We start from the raw sequence: 17,773 nt of genomic DNA on the forward strand, positions 1-17,773 counted from the left end.
CCTGGAGATAGCATCAGATTCTACAGGTTAAAGGTTCAGTCCTTTAAGACTGCCCTCCCCCACCTCCTTCAGATGCCACTCACAAGCCCAGTTATTACCTATGCTTCAAAATGATCCGCTAAAGATTGGTGGTTCCCACAAACCCCTCCTTGGACTTCAGATGCCAGTCACAATTCCAGGTTGTTACCTATATTTCTGACCAATTGGTTTATAAATCAGAGGTTCCCATGACCTCCTCCTGAGGTTCAATAAATTTGGTAGAGTGGCTCAAAGAACTCAGAGAAACACTTTACTTACTAGATTACTGGTTTATTATGAAAGGATAAAATTCATCAACAGCCAGATTGAAGAGACTCATAGGGCAATGGTATAGGTATGTGGAAAAGGGTGTGGAGCTTCCATGCCCTCTCTAGGCTCACGACTATCCCCACATCTTCATGTGTTCACTGATCTGGAAGCTCTCTGAACCCTGTCCTTTTGAGTTTCTAAGGAGACCTCATACACAGGCATGAATGGTTAAACTACTGGCCACTGGCAACTTATTCAAACTCCATCCCCTCTCCCCTCCTGGAGGTCAGAGGTCATTGACTGGGACTGAAAGTTCCAACTTTCTAATCACGTGGTGGCCTGCACTGGCAAATGGCTCTCAGGTTTAGGTGCTTTGCAAAAGTCACCTCATTAACATAACAGAAGACACAAATATTCTTATGACTTTTTTTTTTTAAAGATTTTATTTATTTGACAGAGAGAGCGAGAGAGCACAAGCAGGGGAACAGCAGAGGGAGAGGGAGAAGCAGGCTCCCTGCCAAGCAGGGAGCCCGATGCAGGGCTCGATCCCAGGACCCTGGGATCATGACCCAAGCCGAAGGCAGACGCTTAACCATCTGAGCCACCCAGGCGCCCCTTCTTATGACTTTCTTAACAGTTTCTTTTCTCTAGCTTACTTTGTTGTAAGAATACACTATATAACACCTACAATATACAAAATGTGTGTTAATCAACTTTGTTATCGGTAAGGCTTCTAGTCACCAGTAGGCTATTAGTTGTTATGTTTTTAGGGAGTCAGAAGTTGTACGTGGATTTTCGTCTGCCCGGGGAGTCAGTCCCCATAACCCCCATGTTGTTCAAGGGTCAGGTGTATATGAGAAATATATTTTGGTCATTTGAATCACCAAATATATATTTCTTACAAATCACAGTATCGCACTTTCTTTAATTCTAACTCTGCTGACAACGAGAACATCATTTTTGCTCCTTTGTACCCAGAGAGATAGATCATTATTCCTCCTTTCTCAAAACTTCACATCAAATCATCTATCTACGCTGAAGTCCACACTATCTGAGGACAGCCTCCTTCTCCTCCGACTGATGTCCTCTTTCACCCTCTAGTCATCCCCCTCACTCACTCCCTCTCGTCCTTGCAGCCAGGCTAACACAGCCTTAAGTCCCACGGTCCCTTACTGTAATCATAAACCTTTCCCTGGATATATTCTCCACTCCTTCCTTCTCTCTCCCTCTGTCTTACATATCTGACAGTAAACAATTCTGAGCAACCTGATCTCACCATTTATTTTTTACTTGCCCACACAACTGACCATTACTGGAAAAAAACATAGCCATGCCAGGCTGACTCATCATACTTTAAATTTATGATCACAAGTTCCAAAAAGACTCTCAAACATTACATTTCCCTGGTCACATCATCCTCTCTTATCCTTCAAGATGTTTATAAGCCACCAGAAGCTATATGCCATATATTTGCATTACCAAATTTACTAATATATATCTGTATCCAAATAACATGATTCCTTTCTATGCCAATGGGTGAATTTTTTATACTTTTACCTAAGTGCAGTTCCTGTACTTGCCCATTGGATCCCATTCTCTTTCCTCTATCTAATTATCTCCTTTAGGGCGCCTGGGTGGCTCAGTTGGTTGAGCGACTGCCTTCGGCTCAGGTCATGATCCTGGAGTCCCGGGATCGAGTCCCGCATCAGGCTCCCTGCTCAGCAGGGAGTCTGCTTCTCCCTCTGACCCTCTTCCCTCTTGTGCTCTCTGTCTCTCATTCTCTCTCTCTCTCTCAAATAAATAAATAAAATCTTTAAAAAATAATAATAATTATCTCCTTTAATTATCCTTTATCTCTCCTGAAGCATCATAATTGTCATCTCTCAGTCCCAGATCATTCCCATTGGTATGTAAGCAAGATGAAGTAATTCTGTCTTTAAAAAAAGGAGGGGGGGAGGGCTGACTTCATAGCTTAGGCACCGTTCATTTATCAGTTACTTTTATTTGCAAAACTCCTTTAAAACTCCTTAAAAGTGTTATTTGTACACTCTGCCTCCTATCTGAACTTCCTCACTTCTCTTTCTTCACTCTGAAAAGGTGCCCACCCCCAAATCTCTTCTCAAACTGCATTCATCAGGGTCACTGTGCTTCTCCATGTTGCCTAATCCAATGGTCAAGTCTTTGTCCTTACTTTACTTTGTCAGTAACATTTGACATTGTTGATTACCTGCTCCTTCTTGAAACTGTTCCTTTAATGGGCTTCTAAGACAAAACAATTTCTTGTTTTTTCTCTTACTTCAGGGCCACCTTGTTTTTGGTCGCATTTGCCCAATCCCTTTTTTTCTTGTCAGTGTCCAAATATTAGAGTGCTCCACACTCTTCCCATCTCTTTTCTCCTCATACTCACTTCACAGGGAATCTTAACTAATCCTAAAGCTTCAAATGACAGCTGTAGTTGGACAATTCCCAGAAATATATTCTCAGCCTAGAACTCTCCTCTGACACATAGGTTCAGCTGAATTCTGTTTTTCATTTTACTTGTTTAATAGGCACCCTAAATTTAACATACTCAAAATCAACGCTTAATTTCCCCATCCCATATCTGTGACATTCCTTTCCATCTTGGTAAATAACACCACAACAATGTAGGCAGTTGTGAGATGTTCAAATTTTATAAACCCATATAAATTGGGGGTACTACATGGACTAGTTATTGTATGGTGCTTCTTTTAAACACACACAGGGAGGGGGAGAGAATAAGAGACAGAGTATGTGAGCTAATAATTAATAGCCAAAAATAACATAATTCAGTTTTTACTGGATAATTCTGTTTCCATCTGTGATGAGTAACATGGATCAGATCACCCTCCTGCAAAGAACTATGCTAGCTCGATAAGAATTTAAAAATAGCAGTTTGAAGGCATTGAAGATGAATGTAGTCAGGATTTGAGGAGCCAAGATCCTGGAGAGAAGAAAAATGCGTTGGGGTGAGCCCAAATTCACTGCAGTCTTTTCTCTCCGGGCATTTGTTGAGTCAATGTATAACACACAGAAATCAAACAGGAAGTTGGTGGCGTACTCACTTGCTAGAAAGACAAAAATTGGGAGTTTGGGGCTATCAAGGGAGCAGTATTCAATAGGCCAACATTCCAGGGAAAAGTGAACTCCAGAGAAGTAAACCTGAATTTCTATATACAATTCTCCTTCAAATCACTTGCCAGATCCTAAGCTGTGAATCTGCAGAAAGAGAGTCAACAAACCAAGCAACATGTGGCTCATAAGAAGCTAAGACGCTAAACAGAAATCTTGGCAGTTTTGCAAAGCCAGGGAGACAAAAACTGAACTTCGGTGCTGGTTAAGAAGGAGGGGCTCTTGTAATCAGCACAGGCTCTCCACTGAAACCCTGAAGGGCTAAGAACTACCAGTAAGGGAAAATCAGAGATAGGCAAGTTCCCAAATCCAGCTCCTTCTGAAACAGTGTGATACAGTACCTATACTGTATATGCCTGCCAGAAGAAAGTCAGGTACTGTGGGGAAAGAGTCATTGCAGAGCCTTTATGATTTGTCCTAGACAGCGTCAATCAATAAAAAAATAAAAAATCAAGAAGGCAGAAAAATAAGACATGAAAGGACTGAAAACCAAGAGAAAAATAACAGAAAAAATTTAGTTATTAGAGTTGTCAGATAAAAATTTTAAAACAACTCATTATTATACTCAAACAGAATAGAAAAACAGATGGAGGATTTCAACAGAAAACCTAAATCTATATAAGATAATCAAATGGACATTCTAGTAATGGATCATACAATAACTGAAATTAATTTGATAGGTTTAATAGCAGAAGAATATACAAAGAAGTAGGGTTCCTAAATTGAAGGAGGGAGGAGTAAATAGAAAACATCCACACTGAAGTACAAGTAGGAAAAAATATGGAAAATACAGAAAGGCTCAAAGAGACACACTCTAAATAGGGAAAAAACTCCAACATGCATGCATTTGGTGACCAGAAGAAGAGAGAGAATGGATTAGATGAAATATTTAAAGAGATATTACTAATAATCTTTATTAAATTAATTGGGGTAGTATCAAGCAATAGATTCAAGAAACTGTTAAGCACGAGCAGGATAAACTACTTCTAAGCAAATAATAGGAAAACTGATGAAAAACAAAGACAAAGGGAAACTTAAAAGCAGCTAGAAGAGGGCAACATCACCTTAAAAGCTAGAAACTATGGAAGACAGAAGATAATGGAAAACTATATTTCAAGTGATGAAAGAAAATTAATTACCAACTTAGAAATTTTTACCTAGAGAACCTGACTTTCAGAAATAAAGATTAGCCCTATACACTGTTAGTAGGAATGTACAGCAAACAGAAAACAGGATGGAGGTTCCTCAAAAAGTTAAAAATGGAACTTCCATATGAACCAGCAATCTGGGAATTGAAATCAGAATCTTGAAGAGGTACCTGCACTCCCATATTCAGTGCAGCATTATTCACAGTAGCCAAGATATGGAAACAAATGCCCATCGACTGATAAAGGAATAAAGAAAATGTGGTATAGGCAGCCTCGCTCTGGTCCCTGCGGCTGGCGGCCGAGCCGTGTGTCTCCTCCTCCGCCGCCGCCATATTGTCTGTGTGAGGAAAGGGGAGAGCGGCCACCGCCGCTGCCGCTTCCACCACAGTTTAAAGAAAAGAGGTCTGAAACAAGGTCTTCCCCCCAGCTGCTTCTGAACACAGTGACCACCAGATCTCCAAACATCAAGTCCACCTTCGTTCGCCAACCTGTCTGACATGTCGGGACCCGTGCCAAGCAGGGCCAGAGTTTACACAGATGTTAATACACACAGACCCCGAGAGTACTGGGATTATGAGTCACACATGGTGGAGTGGGGTAATCAAGATGACTACCAGCTGGTTCGAAAATTAGGCCGGGGTAAATACAGTGAAGTGTTTGAAGCTATCAACATCACAAATAATGAAAAAGTTGTTGTTAAAATTCTCAAGCCAGTAAAGAAGAAGAAAATCAAGCGTGAGATAAAGATTTTGGAGAATTTACGAGGCCGTCCCAATATCATCACACTGGCAGACATTGTAAAAGACCCTGTGTCACGAACCCCTGCCTTGGTTTTTGAACACGTAAACAACACAGACTTCAAGCAATTGTACCAGACGTTAACAGACTATGATATTCGATTTTACATGTATGAGATTCTGAAGGCCCTGGATTATTGTCACAACATGGGAATTATGCACAGAGATGTGAAGCCCCATAATGTTATGATTGATCATGAGCACAGAAAGCTACGACTAATAGACTGGAGTTTGGCTGAGTTTTACCATCCTGGCCAAGAATATAATGTCAGAGTTGCTTCCCGATACTTCAAAGGTCCTGAGCTACTTGTAGACTATCAGATGTACGATTATTGTTTGGATATGTGGAGCTTGGGTTGTATGCTGGCAAGTATGATCTTCCGGAAGGAGCCATTTTTCCATGGACATGATAATTATGATCAGTTGGTGAGGATAGCCAAGGTTCTGGGGACAGAAGATTTATATGACTATATTGACAAATACAACATTGAATTAGATCCACGTTTCAATGATATCTTGGGCAGACACTCCCGTAAGCGATGGGAACGCTTTGTCCACAGTGAAAACCAGCACCTTGTCAGTCCTGAGGCCTTGGATTTCTTGGACAAGCTGCTGCGATATGACCACCAGTCACGGCTTACCGCAAGAGAGGCCATGGAGCACCCCTATTTCTATACTGTTGTGAAGGACCAGGCTCGAATGGGCTCATCTAGCATGCCGGGGGGCAGTACGCCTGTCAGCAGCGCCAATATGATGTCAGGGATTTCTTCAGTGCCAACCCCTTCACCCCTTGGACCTCTGGCAGGCTCACCAGTGATTGCTGCGACCAACCCCCTTAGGATGCCTGTTCCAGCTGCCGCAGGCGCTCAACAGTAATGGCCCCTTCTGTCTCCTGATGCCTGAGCAGAGGTGGGGGAGTCCGCGCTCTCCTTGATGCAGCTTGCGCCTGGCGGGGAGGGGTGAAATACTTCAGAAGCACCGTGTCTGAACCGTTGCTTGTGGATTTATAGTAGTTCAGTCATAAAAAAAAATTATAATTAAAAAAAAAAGAAAATGTGGTATAATGAATTATTATTCACCAGCCCCCCCCAAAAAGAAAATCCTGTCATTTTCACCAGTATGAATGAACCTGAAGAACATTATGCTAAGTGAAATAAGTCAGGCTCAGAAAGACATATACTGTATGATTTCACGTATATGTGGAATCTAAAATAGTCAAACTCATAGGAGCAGAGAGTAGAGTGTTGGTTGCCAGGAGCTGGTGGAGGAGGAGAAGAGGAGGAGATAGTCAAATGGTATAAAGTTTCATTTATATAAAATAAATAAGTTCTAAAGATACACAATATGGCATAGTACCTATAGCTAACAATACTGTATAATTTACTAAAAAAAATTGCTAAGAAGGTAGATCTTATATGTTAAATGTGTTTACCACGAAAAAAATGTTATTATTTTAATTATAATGAAAGGTATGGGAAGAAAATTTGGGAGGTGATAGGTGGGTTTATGGCTTTGATGATGGGGACAGTTTTATAGGTATAATTTATTCCCTAATTCATTGAGTTGAACGCCTTAAATATGAACAACTTTTACCATGTCAGTTATTATACCTCCATTAAATGGTTTATTTTTTTAAAAAATCTAAAAGGGAAGAAAGATGAGTGTAAGTCATTTTCTGACAAACTAAAGCTAAGAAAATTCACTGTATGAGACCTGACTGGAAGAGATACTAGAGGGAGCTCTTCAGGGTGAAAGCAGATCAAAGCACAGGTAATTCAGGAAAGAGAGATCATCAGAAGGGGTAAATGTGTGAGTAAATCTAAATGAAATCTTGACTTTAAAATAATAACACTACTATGTGGAGTTTCAAATACAGAGAGAATTAAAATATCTGAGAACAATATAACAAAAGGGCAAAGGTAGGAGGAGTAATATATGGAGTCCTCAGGGTCCTCTACAAGTCCAGAAAGTGAAAAAAATGTTACTTAAGGTAGATTCTAATAGTTCAAGGATGTCTGGGGTAAACTCAGTGGTAACCACTAAAATAATAATAAGAGAATCCTAATAGAAGGGGAAAATAGAATAAGGGAAAAAACTTGCTTAAAACAAGAGAAGGCAAGAAAAGAAAGGAAGACAGATGAGATATATATTTAAATGGGAGCTTTAACTCAAATCTCTACTGGAGTCTCTTGAAAAATATCAAATGATTTCCAATTCACAATTTCCAGTAAGCTCCTCACTATTCTTTTTTAACATCTCCCACAAACCCCTCTACTGTGCTAGGACTCTTTTCCCTCTCTCCCAGACCATCTCTCTAACAACTTAACCTCTGAAGTCATGAATTATGAACAGAAGTTAAATAATATATGAACAGATATAATAAAAACAAAAATACCATATTAGAAGTACAAAAGAAAAAAGAAAAACAAGACATTCACAACCGCACCCTCCTTTAAACCCCCTTCCTTCATGATAAAGATAAATACTGTGTTCTTGTTTCCTTTACTTTACGAAAAGATACCTGCCCCCTGCCTGCCCTCAGATTCTGGTCAACAAAGGACAGCTCTCAATCTGAACCAGCAAGTAAGAATCTTCCCTCCTTGGCCAGGGGTGGGGAATGGCTACAACCATTTATAATTTAGTATTTTACTATACCCTACTTATGTAACCTCTTCTCATTTCCATTCCCCCCAAAGTTCACTTCTGTATTCCCAATATCATTAAGCAATATAAGCATCAGGCTGTAACACATTCATTGAGTTTTACAATTAAAAAAAGAGAGGGAGATTACCTTTATCCATGTTGAAAAAAAAGTTAAGCAACTAGAAAGTTATAGTATATAAAGTCATTTTTGTTTTTTCTGCACGATTACCTCCAGAAAGCACTGATGTTCAAATCAGACTCCTGGGTGTGTCTCTGAGCCTTTTCAGTTGTCTAGCAGTGTGACCTTAAGCAAAGTGACCTTACACTTCTGAACCTCACTTTCTTCATCTATAAAATGGAAACAATAAAACAATTGAGGGGAGGGTTAGGAAAGAAGATCTACAGAATACAGTGCCTAGGTCACAATATGTGTTTAGTAAATGTTAACTCCTCTTCCTCTGCATAGGTTGGTCGGTGTTTATTTTCATAAGTGAACTAACTGGATGTGATTTTTTAAAATTTATTTCTGAGGTCCAGACTAGCAAAGCTCACACGATCCTCTGCTTCTCCTCCATCTGTCTGCCAACTGACATTCTTTGTAGCTAATCTCAGACCAAGCCATATGTTCTCCGTATGGGAGACTCTTTCCTGCCCAGGTGGGGAAGCAGACACAATGATCTAATAAGTCTTTGCTGTCTCACTAGGGCAAGTCTTGGGAAAACTTCCAAACATTGAGAGGTTCTGATGAGACACCACAAGCTTGGGTGACTATGTTGTTCATCAAAAACTTTTTTTACTTTCTTTTTTCCTCCCAAGATCCCCAAACCATGTTTCAATCCTGTCATTACCTGTTTCCTTGTCTCTGTTTAGTCTAGCAGACAGATCGAGGTTCTAAGAAAGATTTCAACATGGGATGTCTGTGTGGTGTCAAGGACGGTATAGATGAAAAGTGTATATTAAGAGCTGGAGGACTGAGTTAAGAGTCAGGCTCTGATCTACAAATCCCAAACCTGCAGCATCCCAGCCAAAGGAAATATGCCACTTTGAAAGGGATGTGAAAGGTAGTCATAGAGACAGTGCTACTGGGGGGTTAGAGTTTAATGTCACCTTACTTGACCAGAACTAAAATGTATAAGCAGAAGTTAAAAAAAGAAAAAAAAAAACCATCATGGTAGTAAAAAGTGCAGAAGGATATGCAGACAGAAAACAAAATTAGAGTCAGAATTGCATAAAAAAAGGAAACAGCAAATTTAGAAATAAATATTTACTTTTAATAATGCTCTTATTCTATTACACATAAACAGTGTAACCCTAGAATATTAACACAATGACAGATTGGAAGAGAAATCTCTGAGCTATCCTGGCTATTTTGACAGTAATATAAAGCAAAATAAGGCTTTCACTTCCCATTTTCTTAATATTACTCTCATTTTTTTTAAATATTGAAAACTCGTGTTTAATTCCGTGAAGTTAATTTAATTGACATCTAAATTCAGCAAAATTTGGGACATGTTAACTGTTGGAGACATTAATTTCAGAATCAGTATAGGTTTGAGTAACTACATTGGCTCCTTATTCTATCTAGTTGTCTTCTGCTTCCCAAATTTTTAATGTAATTTGCATTGTAGCCCACACTTATGACCCAGGTAAACTACTTAAAATCTCTGAGCCTCAATTTCCACATCCACAACATAGCAATTAAAATCTCTGCCAGCTAATTGTCTCATAGGGAGTGTAATAGTAAAGGCATTTTTATAAAGTGTTTTACCTCTTCTGAGGAATTACACTAAGACATTCATTATCATGTGGAACAAGCAAGGATTTATATATTCATTTAATTGGCCCCCTGCAAAGGGTGTGACAGGCCTGACCTACAACCATGTGACCTGGCTAGGGATGTGCATCATGGTTTGGATGTGTGTGCTCTATGCTAACTGAACTGGTCAGTATACCGTCATTAATTATATTGCTCAGAGAAATGATTTCTTCAGAAAGGACTGAAAATCAGGGTCAGTTTCTCAAGGAGAAGATGCTTTAGCTCACCAAAAACTTTACATTTCTGCATGCACGAACCTGTCCGAGGAAGCTTCCCATCATTATCCCCAGCTCTTTCCACCATACACTAGCTTGCGGTTTGCTACCACTTCAAAGAAATATACAATTAACAAGAGCACATAATTAGTGTTTATGCTGTATCCAGCACATCTTGACGCTTCTCACAGGTAAAGACAGGCAGTACACATTCAAAACTTGCAGTGCATCTAGGAAGTGTGCCACAGATCTGAATATTTTTCATTTACACATCTCCAGAAAGAAAATTCAACAGAACGGTGTCTGCAGCATGTTCAGCAGCTTATGCCTCTGAATTTATCTGAGGCTCTGTTTTTTAAGCATTCATATAACTGTTCACCAATGTGGTAATAAAAATTACATCTACATTAGGTAGGGAGCTCAGTGTATTTACCATGTGCATGAACTTGCTTAGTTTTACCCACCAGGTCTCTACAAGGATAAAAAAAATAAGGAGAGAGATTTGATATTATATTAAAGTACTTCATTTCTTTCCCAAATTAGTTCTCCTTCTGGAAGATAATGCTGGATAGTTATCCATGTAATACTTTCATTATAACAGAATGGAGAAGAATTGCATTAGCCTCAAAAGAGATATGAACTGGAAAGGTCATTTTTGTGATAATGGAATTCATCAAGGAGACTGAACAGACACTAGGAAAGATTCACAAAAGATGTCATTTTACCCCTCTGTCTGAATTTTTTTTTCCTGGTTATCAAAAGACCTTAGTTCTTTACAAAAAGTATATTTTTTAATTCACCTGGAACCATGCTTTTAGTTTATCATTGGTCTCACTTAAAAAGACATTTGGCATTTTGGTCTAACTGTGAATTACACTGGGTCATCAAGAGGACCTGAATATTTAACATTTAGCAAAGAGGGTTCTCCATCATGTTTGATTTCTAACCATTTATATTCCAAAAATAGCTTTTCTTTTCCAGACATGAAAGTAGTACTTTGTGGGGATGTCTCACTCTCTAGGGCTCTAAATTTACCTCAGATCTTTCAGGCTCTACATTTAAGATAACTCTTAAACTTGGAGGCCTGCGTCTCACTTTCAACTTACGGAATTCAAATATTATCAAAAGCAACTTAAGTATGTCTTGAAGAGCTTTCATGGGGCTTTTGCAAATTAAATATCAGAAATACAGGTTTTCATAGTTATTGGTAAAGCTCAATTAAGTTTTACTAAAAATGAAACAATTCACAAATATTTGAGTTAGAGTCTTCATTCTTCTCTCCATTGTTTCCAACCACCGTGCTCCCTCAGTTCTTCCCTCTGTTGAACCTTACTAGCTATGTCACCTTGAGGAAAAGTTTAACTTGCTCTGCTCTAGGTATCTTACCTCTAAGATGACTAGGATAATTTCTGCCCTATCTGTCTCAGAAATTTGAGGGAAATTACATGACATTATCTGTGTAAAACTTAATGGTAAAGTGTAAATTGTTGCTTATAAAGTGCCATTATACTTTTGTTATTTTTCTTTCTTCTTCCCTTTTTTTCTTTTGAGATCAGAATCCCATCCACCCCATCCCCAAACCCATTACATTTTAGTAAAACAAAGTACAAGACATACGTCCTTCCCATTCTCATGCCCTCAGGTCAAAGGAAATTCCTCTCAGCACTTTGGAGAAAAAATTTCTGTAGAGATTTGCTGCTGTGGACAGGATAGACCGGGTATGCCTGCAGCTGCCAACCTCCTGGAGAAGCCCTGTGATGTTAAAGCGGCGCCAGGGACACCTAAAGACTGAGTTGGGGTAGGTTCGGAGAGGGAAGTGAGGGGAGAAGAGAGATGCTGCTGAATGCAGACCTCTGTCAGCTCTCCACTTCTCAGTCATCATCAGCTCCCAAATACAGACACAGTCTCAGTGCGACATTCACGAAATGCCCATTGTGCTTCACAGGAGAACAATGCACTGCCATCATTGTTTGCTTCCCTGTGCTTAGCCTCATTTGGTGTGGGCTACTTTCTGTCAACCAACCAACAAAATAGAGTGAGGTTCTTATATTCCAAAGTTTCATTAGGAAGCCATTTATTCACAACCTCAAAATCATTTGCCTGTAGTAGCAGCAGAGTAAGTAATGCTTTGGTCTCCACACCAACCTAAAAAGTAAATGTTTACCTGGAAGACTAGACATATGATGAAAATTAGAGAAAATAGGGCAAGCAGATAACACAAAATTGGATAAAGCAAAAATGAATTAATTATATTTTGGATCTTGAGGGAAATGAGATTTACTTAAAAAAGGAAAGGTAGATAGTTTTGGGTTTTTTTTTTAAGTTCTGAAAGAAATTTCAAGATAGCTTTCAGGACTGTCAAGGTTTTGTGGGTCAATTCTAATTTTTGTTTTTAAATGAAAGCTACATATCCCCTATGGTGGTATGCCCACTCACTTTTAGCTCTGATTAGAGTCATTTGAGGGCTCACAGTTGAGCCACACAGGAAAGAGAGGAGGAAAAGGCAGAAGATAGACACTATGGAAGGACCGAGGCAAGAATTGTACGACCAGGGAAAAGATGAGGGAAAATGAATGTATGGCTGTAGAAGGTGAAAAAAAATGTCCAAGTAGTTTTGACTCTGATCTGAAATGGACAAAAAGAAAAATACATACCAAAATAACTCCAAATACTACGAAATAACTGTGAACTAGCAAAGATTGATTCAAATCTTTCTCTGCACCAGCTCTAAGAAAGCAGTATCTTCTAAAGAAAATTTCTCTTACAGGTCAGAAGCAGGCTGAGGATGAGTGGGTTGGCATTTGAAGGGCAGAGGAGAAGGGCTAACCATACAGCAACTGCAGGTGGAGAATGTTTACAAGTCGGGTGCTCAGTAGGTTAGGGAGTACATACGCTTTAAGGAATAATATTTATGCAAGAAACCTGAAAAGCCAATTGAGTGCCCATAAATATATGCATATTAAAAGAGATGTTGAAAAATTAGGATGCTTTTACACATTTTAAGAATGTTTTACACAAAGGAAAAGTATGCAGGAAGAGCTCAGTAAAAGAAAGTGCAAATGTATTAACCATTAGGCCAATAACAGCATCTGGCATTGTCAGTTGTCATGAAATATCTTGATACAGTTCAGCGGTTAATAAAAGGATACTACCATGTGATAACTGATGGTTTCATACCACTGTCTGAGTAGCCTAAAAGTTGCTGAAACAGCAAATCATTTTATGCGCACTCATACAAGCAAGCACTGGAAGAATACTTTTCAGTATTGAGATTACTTTTTTTTTATTTCAAAATCGATTTTATTGCAGCCAAAACAGTGGAATTAACTGTACATAATAAACTATTATATATATATATACACATTTTAAGTTATAGGGAATAAAGTTTATTTTGGCAGATAGTGTTAAACAAAATTAAAGTTGCATACATTAGTAACATAACTCAACATCCTTAATTTGGTATAAGTGTGACACGTTTTCCTGTTTTCCTGTGTTCTGCTAAATCACTGTAACCTAAACTGCTTTATAAAATATGTTGAAATTTAGCTTTACTGTTTTCGCTTACGCTCTGATTCCAAACAAAACTTTTCATAAGCTTCTTCTATCTCTGGGTCCATCTCATCATCAATATCATCCAAGTATGGATCACCAGCCCCTGATAAATCTGTCCCATTTTCTTCATAATCTGGAAAAAAGTCTTCTCTTTCAAGTAACTCTTGATATTTCTCTTAGTAATCTGGGTCAGCTGCAGTGAAAGGAACACCGTCAGAGGTATAAAATGTTGGTTCATTCATAAAATAATTAGGATCGTTTTCAGGTGTTGCTTCTCTGTATGTTGAAGTTGCGTGGACTCTACCCCAGTTACTTGACCGGAGCTCAACAAGCTTCAAGAGCATCTGCTTCACATCTCTGCTGCAATTTTCATCTAGGACAACATTCTCAATTCTCTGAATGATTTCTTCCATATCAGTCTTTCCTTTCTCCTTCCAGGCATCTTCCAAAACTGACCCTATCAACTTCAGTAATTTTACCGCACAAATTAAGTTGTCATCCATAGGATTAGAAAAGAGGGCATTCAGCAACTCCCGAAGACCAACCTGAAGAATATCTGCTCTTGTAACCTGTCCATTTGTTCCCTTGATCTCCAGATTAAGGTAAAGCTCCCCCAGGAAGAGAACAAACGCATGGAATCGTTTCCGAGTCACTTCGTCACCTTTTGCAGCTTGATCTTTAACTTCATATTCAGTCCGACATCTTTGAAGCAGCAACTGGCGAAAGTTGCCACTCTGTGGACTAATTGTCAGATGATGGGACAGGTAATTACACAGGTGAGCTCCCATGTAAGAGAAATTTGGGATAGATGTGGCCTGTTGATAGATGAGTTCTACAAGTTCTTGCAAAGCATCATCTGTTGTAACCCAGCCATTCAGGGTCTCTGCAAGCTGTTCAATTTCAGTTTCAAAACTGCCAGGCTGCTCTGTAAGATGATTCACAAAATCCTGAACATATTCTGATAGAGTAGGATAATCCTCACAACCATCTTCATAGGATTCTGTATAATTAGAAGAATAACCTGATGGGTAAAATTCAGGAGCATTCGCAGACAGCTTAGACATTAATACAGGAGCTACAACCACCGGGGTTTAGCCATTGCTGACTCCAAGTTCTGCTGTGGGATATTATCCTGTGAACTAGGTGGAGCTCTCAGGGGCCTCGTTTGTTCTGCCTCCTAAATGAATGTTTGAGGGCTTTCTTTCCCTTTTTTCTTAAGGAGTCGGTTAAAAAGAGGTGGTTGCTCACCTGAGGTCTCCCTTTCCAGCCAGTATTGAGATTACTTTTAAGAGTAGATTATAGACCAACTTGCATACTTCCAAGGCTTGACATGGTTTCCCATCAAGATGGCTGCAGCCGAAACAGCATGAGGCCAGTACACATTAGGGAATGTCGCAAGGAAGGCAGGGCCCAATACCAAAGAGAGGGGGACACAAAGATGCTGGCGTGACATCAGTGTACCCAAAGTAGTAGCAAAAACAAATTTTATTGTCATGATGGTTCCCTGTTGTCTGTAAGTCATTTCATTTATATTTTTTGACAAAGTTGATATTTAATAGTTGGCATAACATTATTCAAATATTATACAGAGTAGTAAGAAGCAGTCATTGAGAATCATTCATCAGATATTACTAAGTATCAATAAAATCTGTAATCCAATGTGGCTAATGATGTATGTTTACCAAGTTGGACTGTTGCTATTTTGCAAGCAAATTTTGTATTGTCTTTATGAAGAGAATAAGAGTCATACTGAACAATTAAATCCAGGCTAGCATGTTTTACAAAGTTAACATTCTGGCTGAAAGGATTTCAAAAGATACACAAAACCCATCTATCACAGGGCAGGGTGGAAGGATACTTTTTAAATTCCTGGCCTCACAAGCAAACATGATTATTATTATTACAAGTAACAAATTAACTTGTTCTTGTGCTTTTAGGAAATCTTGTCCTGTAGAAAAAAATAAAAAAACTTATGATGAAGTAATAGGATCATTATTACTGCTACCATTAATAAAAATTAATATTAAACTTATAATCATAAAAAACATAATTATTTGGTTTCTCCTATGGGCCATACATTAGACCTTTTCCTATAATGTTCTTATTGCTCATAACCAGCCCTTGCAGAAGATGTTAACACGTTTTTATAAATGAGGGAACTAAACTGCAGAGAGAAAAAGTAACTAGCCTAATGTCACTTATCAAGGTGGAGTTCCAAATCCACATCTGCCTGAATTCAAAGCCTGAGCTTTCCTTTCATGCTGTAGACATGTGTAGATATGATTGCCTTCAGGGCTTAACGTACTTAGCTCATAAAAACTAGAAAAATGGAAAACCAAATTATTTGTTTATTCTGACTACAAAGATAATCAATTTTAAGCAAATAGAGGGCAGCTTCCATATTAAGAAAAACAGACATAGATTGGGGTAACTGCTACTTCTGCTTAGTGATCTTGTATCTCTGGTGCTGCCACCCTTACCTCAATATAAGGGGTGCTTATTTTTTTTGAGATCCATTCTCAGACCATGTGGTCCAGTGGAGCTGGAAAGATCAGGTGATAAATTCTGCCTCTGCCACTTTCTAACTGTGTCCTTAGAAACACACTAACATCTCTGAATTTCAATGTTCTCATCAAAATACAAAGAAAATTAGCATGGCCATTCAGGGTTGTCATGATTAGGGGCGTGTAGGAAGAGCACCTCAATGGTGGTTGGCACAAATTAGGAGAATAATAAACTGAGACTTTTATTATTCTTTCTAAGGTTGTAACTCTTGTCGAGGCTGAGCCAAGGACTGAGGAATGGCCTGAGTGTGGAATGTTGCATGCTGTGGAAAGTACCCTTTGTTAGATCTTACTTAGAAAGAAAAGGAAAAAAGGCTTTCTCTACATTTACTTCATAACTTCCTTCAAAGTCATCATTTTCAAGTAGGCTTAACAGTATAACATCCTGAGAATGACCTAACAAAGCCACTGAATACTCTTGGTTTTAGTCTAAGAATGGGTTTACCCTCAGAGTTTATCCCACAACCAAGCCAGTTTGGAAAAGTAGAAGAAAGTATCCTAAGTAAGAGTCAAAAAGGTGAGGAAAGAAGACCCAACTCTGTGTAGAAGGCCTGTGTCGTATTTAAAAGAGATGAGGGTCTCCTGTGGAAGCTGAAGCCTAAGTGAGCATGCATGAGTAAGAGAGACTGCATGGACTATGTAACACATTGTTATCAGATCGAAGCGAATGGAATTCTGGTCTTAGGTCTGCCTTCATTGCAGACTGCTGAGAAACCTCTGAGCACCTTAGCTTTCTTCAGTTTTAAGAAAGAAGAGTTGGAGACTACTCTCTTCCTGAACTTTGTTTCAAGTTTCTTCAGACCATTCTCATTTTACAATTTCTGCATTTCTTGAAATTTCAAATAAATTAGGCTAAAATAAAAACAGTAAACCCTGTACTATTTCCTGAGCAATCAGTTTGTTTTGGAGAGAAGGGGGGAATGTGTGCAAAAGCTCTTGGAAAAGTGAAAAGATGTATTAATATGCAAAAGTTTGTTTCTATTAAGAAGGAAGATGGTCTTGAGTCATAGAAGGGAGGTTTCAAGATAGATTTTTTAAATGATGCTGAAATAATGCTTTGAGGAAAGGATGTGGGAATTTCTAAAAAGAAAATTATTGAAAGTTATCTCATGGTGTGGTTTAAGTGCTAGTTGAGGACAACTTGAACTATAGGACTTCCCGAAATGCCTCTGAGCTTAGAGTCTTTGAAATTTAACCTGGAGCTTTCAGACCACACAGTTTTTGTCTTCATTTATTGATTTACTTGAAAAACATTTGCTGAGCATCTACTCTATGCTAGCTCCTGTGAGAAGCAGTGGGGCCCACAGTGATCAACACAGTGCAGTAAGACGAGGCCCCTGACCTGCTCGGGCGCCCCTGGAGAGATTGAGATTTCTTCAAGGATAGGCTGGAGGTGAGCTGGTGAAGTCGGCACAGCATCTTCATTGTGTTTTCGCCAGGGTGTGCTGCACCTTCTTCCACCCAGCCTTGCCGTCCTCCTTTTAGTCCCTGGCTGAGGTCTGGCCTGTCTTGCGAAGTGCTTTGCCACAATCTCTTGTACTTTCCATGTCCCCTACCCCAATTTAAGGTCTCAGATAGGAGGACATCGAGTCTTATTAAA

The 17,773-nt window shown here is 39.0% G+C and overlaps 2 protein-coding genes across 2 annotated transcripts; one reads left to right on the forward strand and one right to left on the reverse strand.

Annotated features, from left to right (window-relative positions):
• Positions 1-4,861: 4,861 nt before the first annotated feature.
• LOC113929025 (casein kinase II subunit alpha) lies at positions 4,862-6,415 on the forward strand. Its single transcript, XM_027605539.2, has one exon. It carries the CDS (start codon positions 5,084-5,086, stop codon positions 6,257-6,259), a length of 1,176 nt encoding a protein of 391 aa, XP_027461340.1. The 5' UTR covers positions 4,862-5,083; the 3' UTR covers positions 6,260-6,415.
• Positions 6,416-13,489: 7,074 nt separating this feature from the next.
• LOC113928520 (polyadenylate-binding protein-interacting protein 1-like) lies at positions 13,490-14,941 on the reverse strand. The gene is given in 3 exon segments (XM_035727526.1): positions 13,490-14,696; positions 14,699-14,786; positions 14,918-14,941. Coding segments are annotated over 3 exon segments (1,203 nt in total). The 3' UTR covers positions 13,490-13,605.
• Positions 14,942-17,773: the final 2,832 nt, after the last annotated feature.

This window comes from Zalophus californianus, chromosome 5 (assembly GCF_009762305.2).
Source record: "Zalophus californianus isolate mZalCal1 chromosome 5, mZalCal1.pri.v2, whole genome shotgun sequence".
Classification (NCBI taxonomy): Eukaryota; Metazoa; Chordata; class Mammalia; order Carnivora; family Otariidae; genus Zalophus; species Zalophus californianus.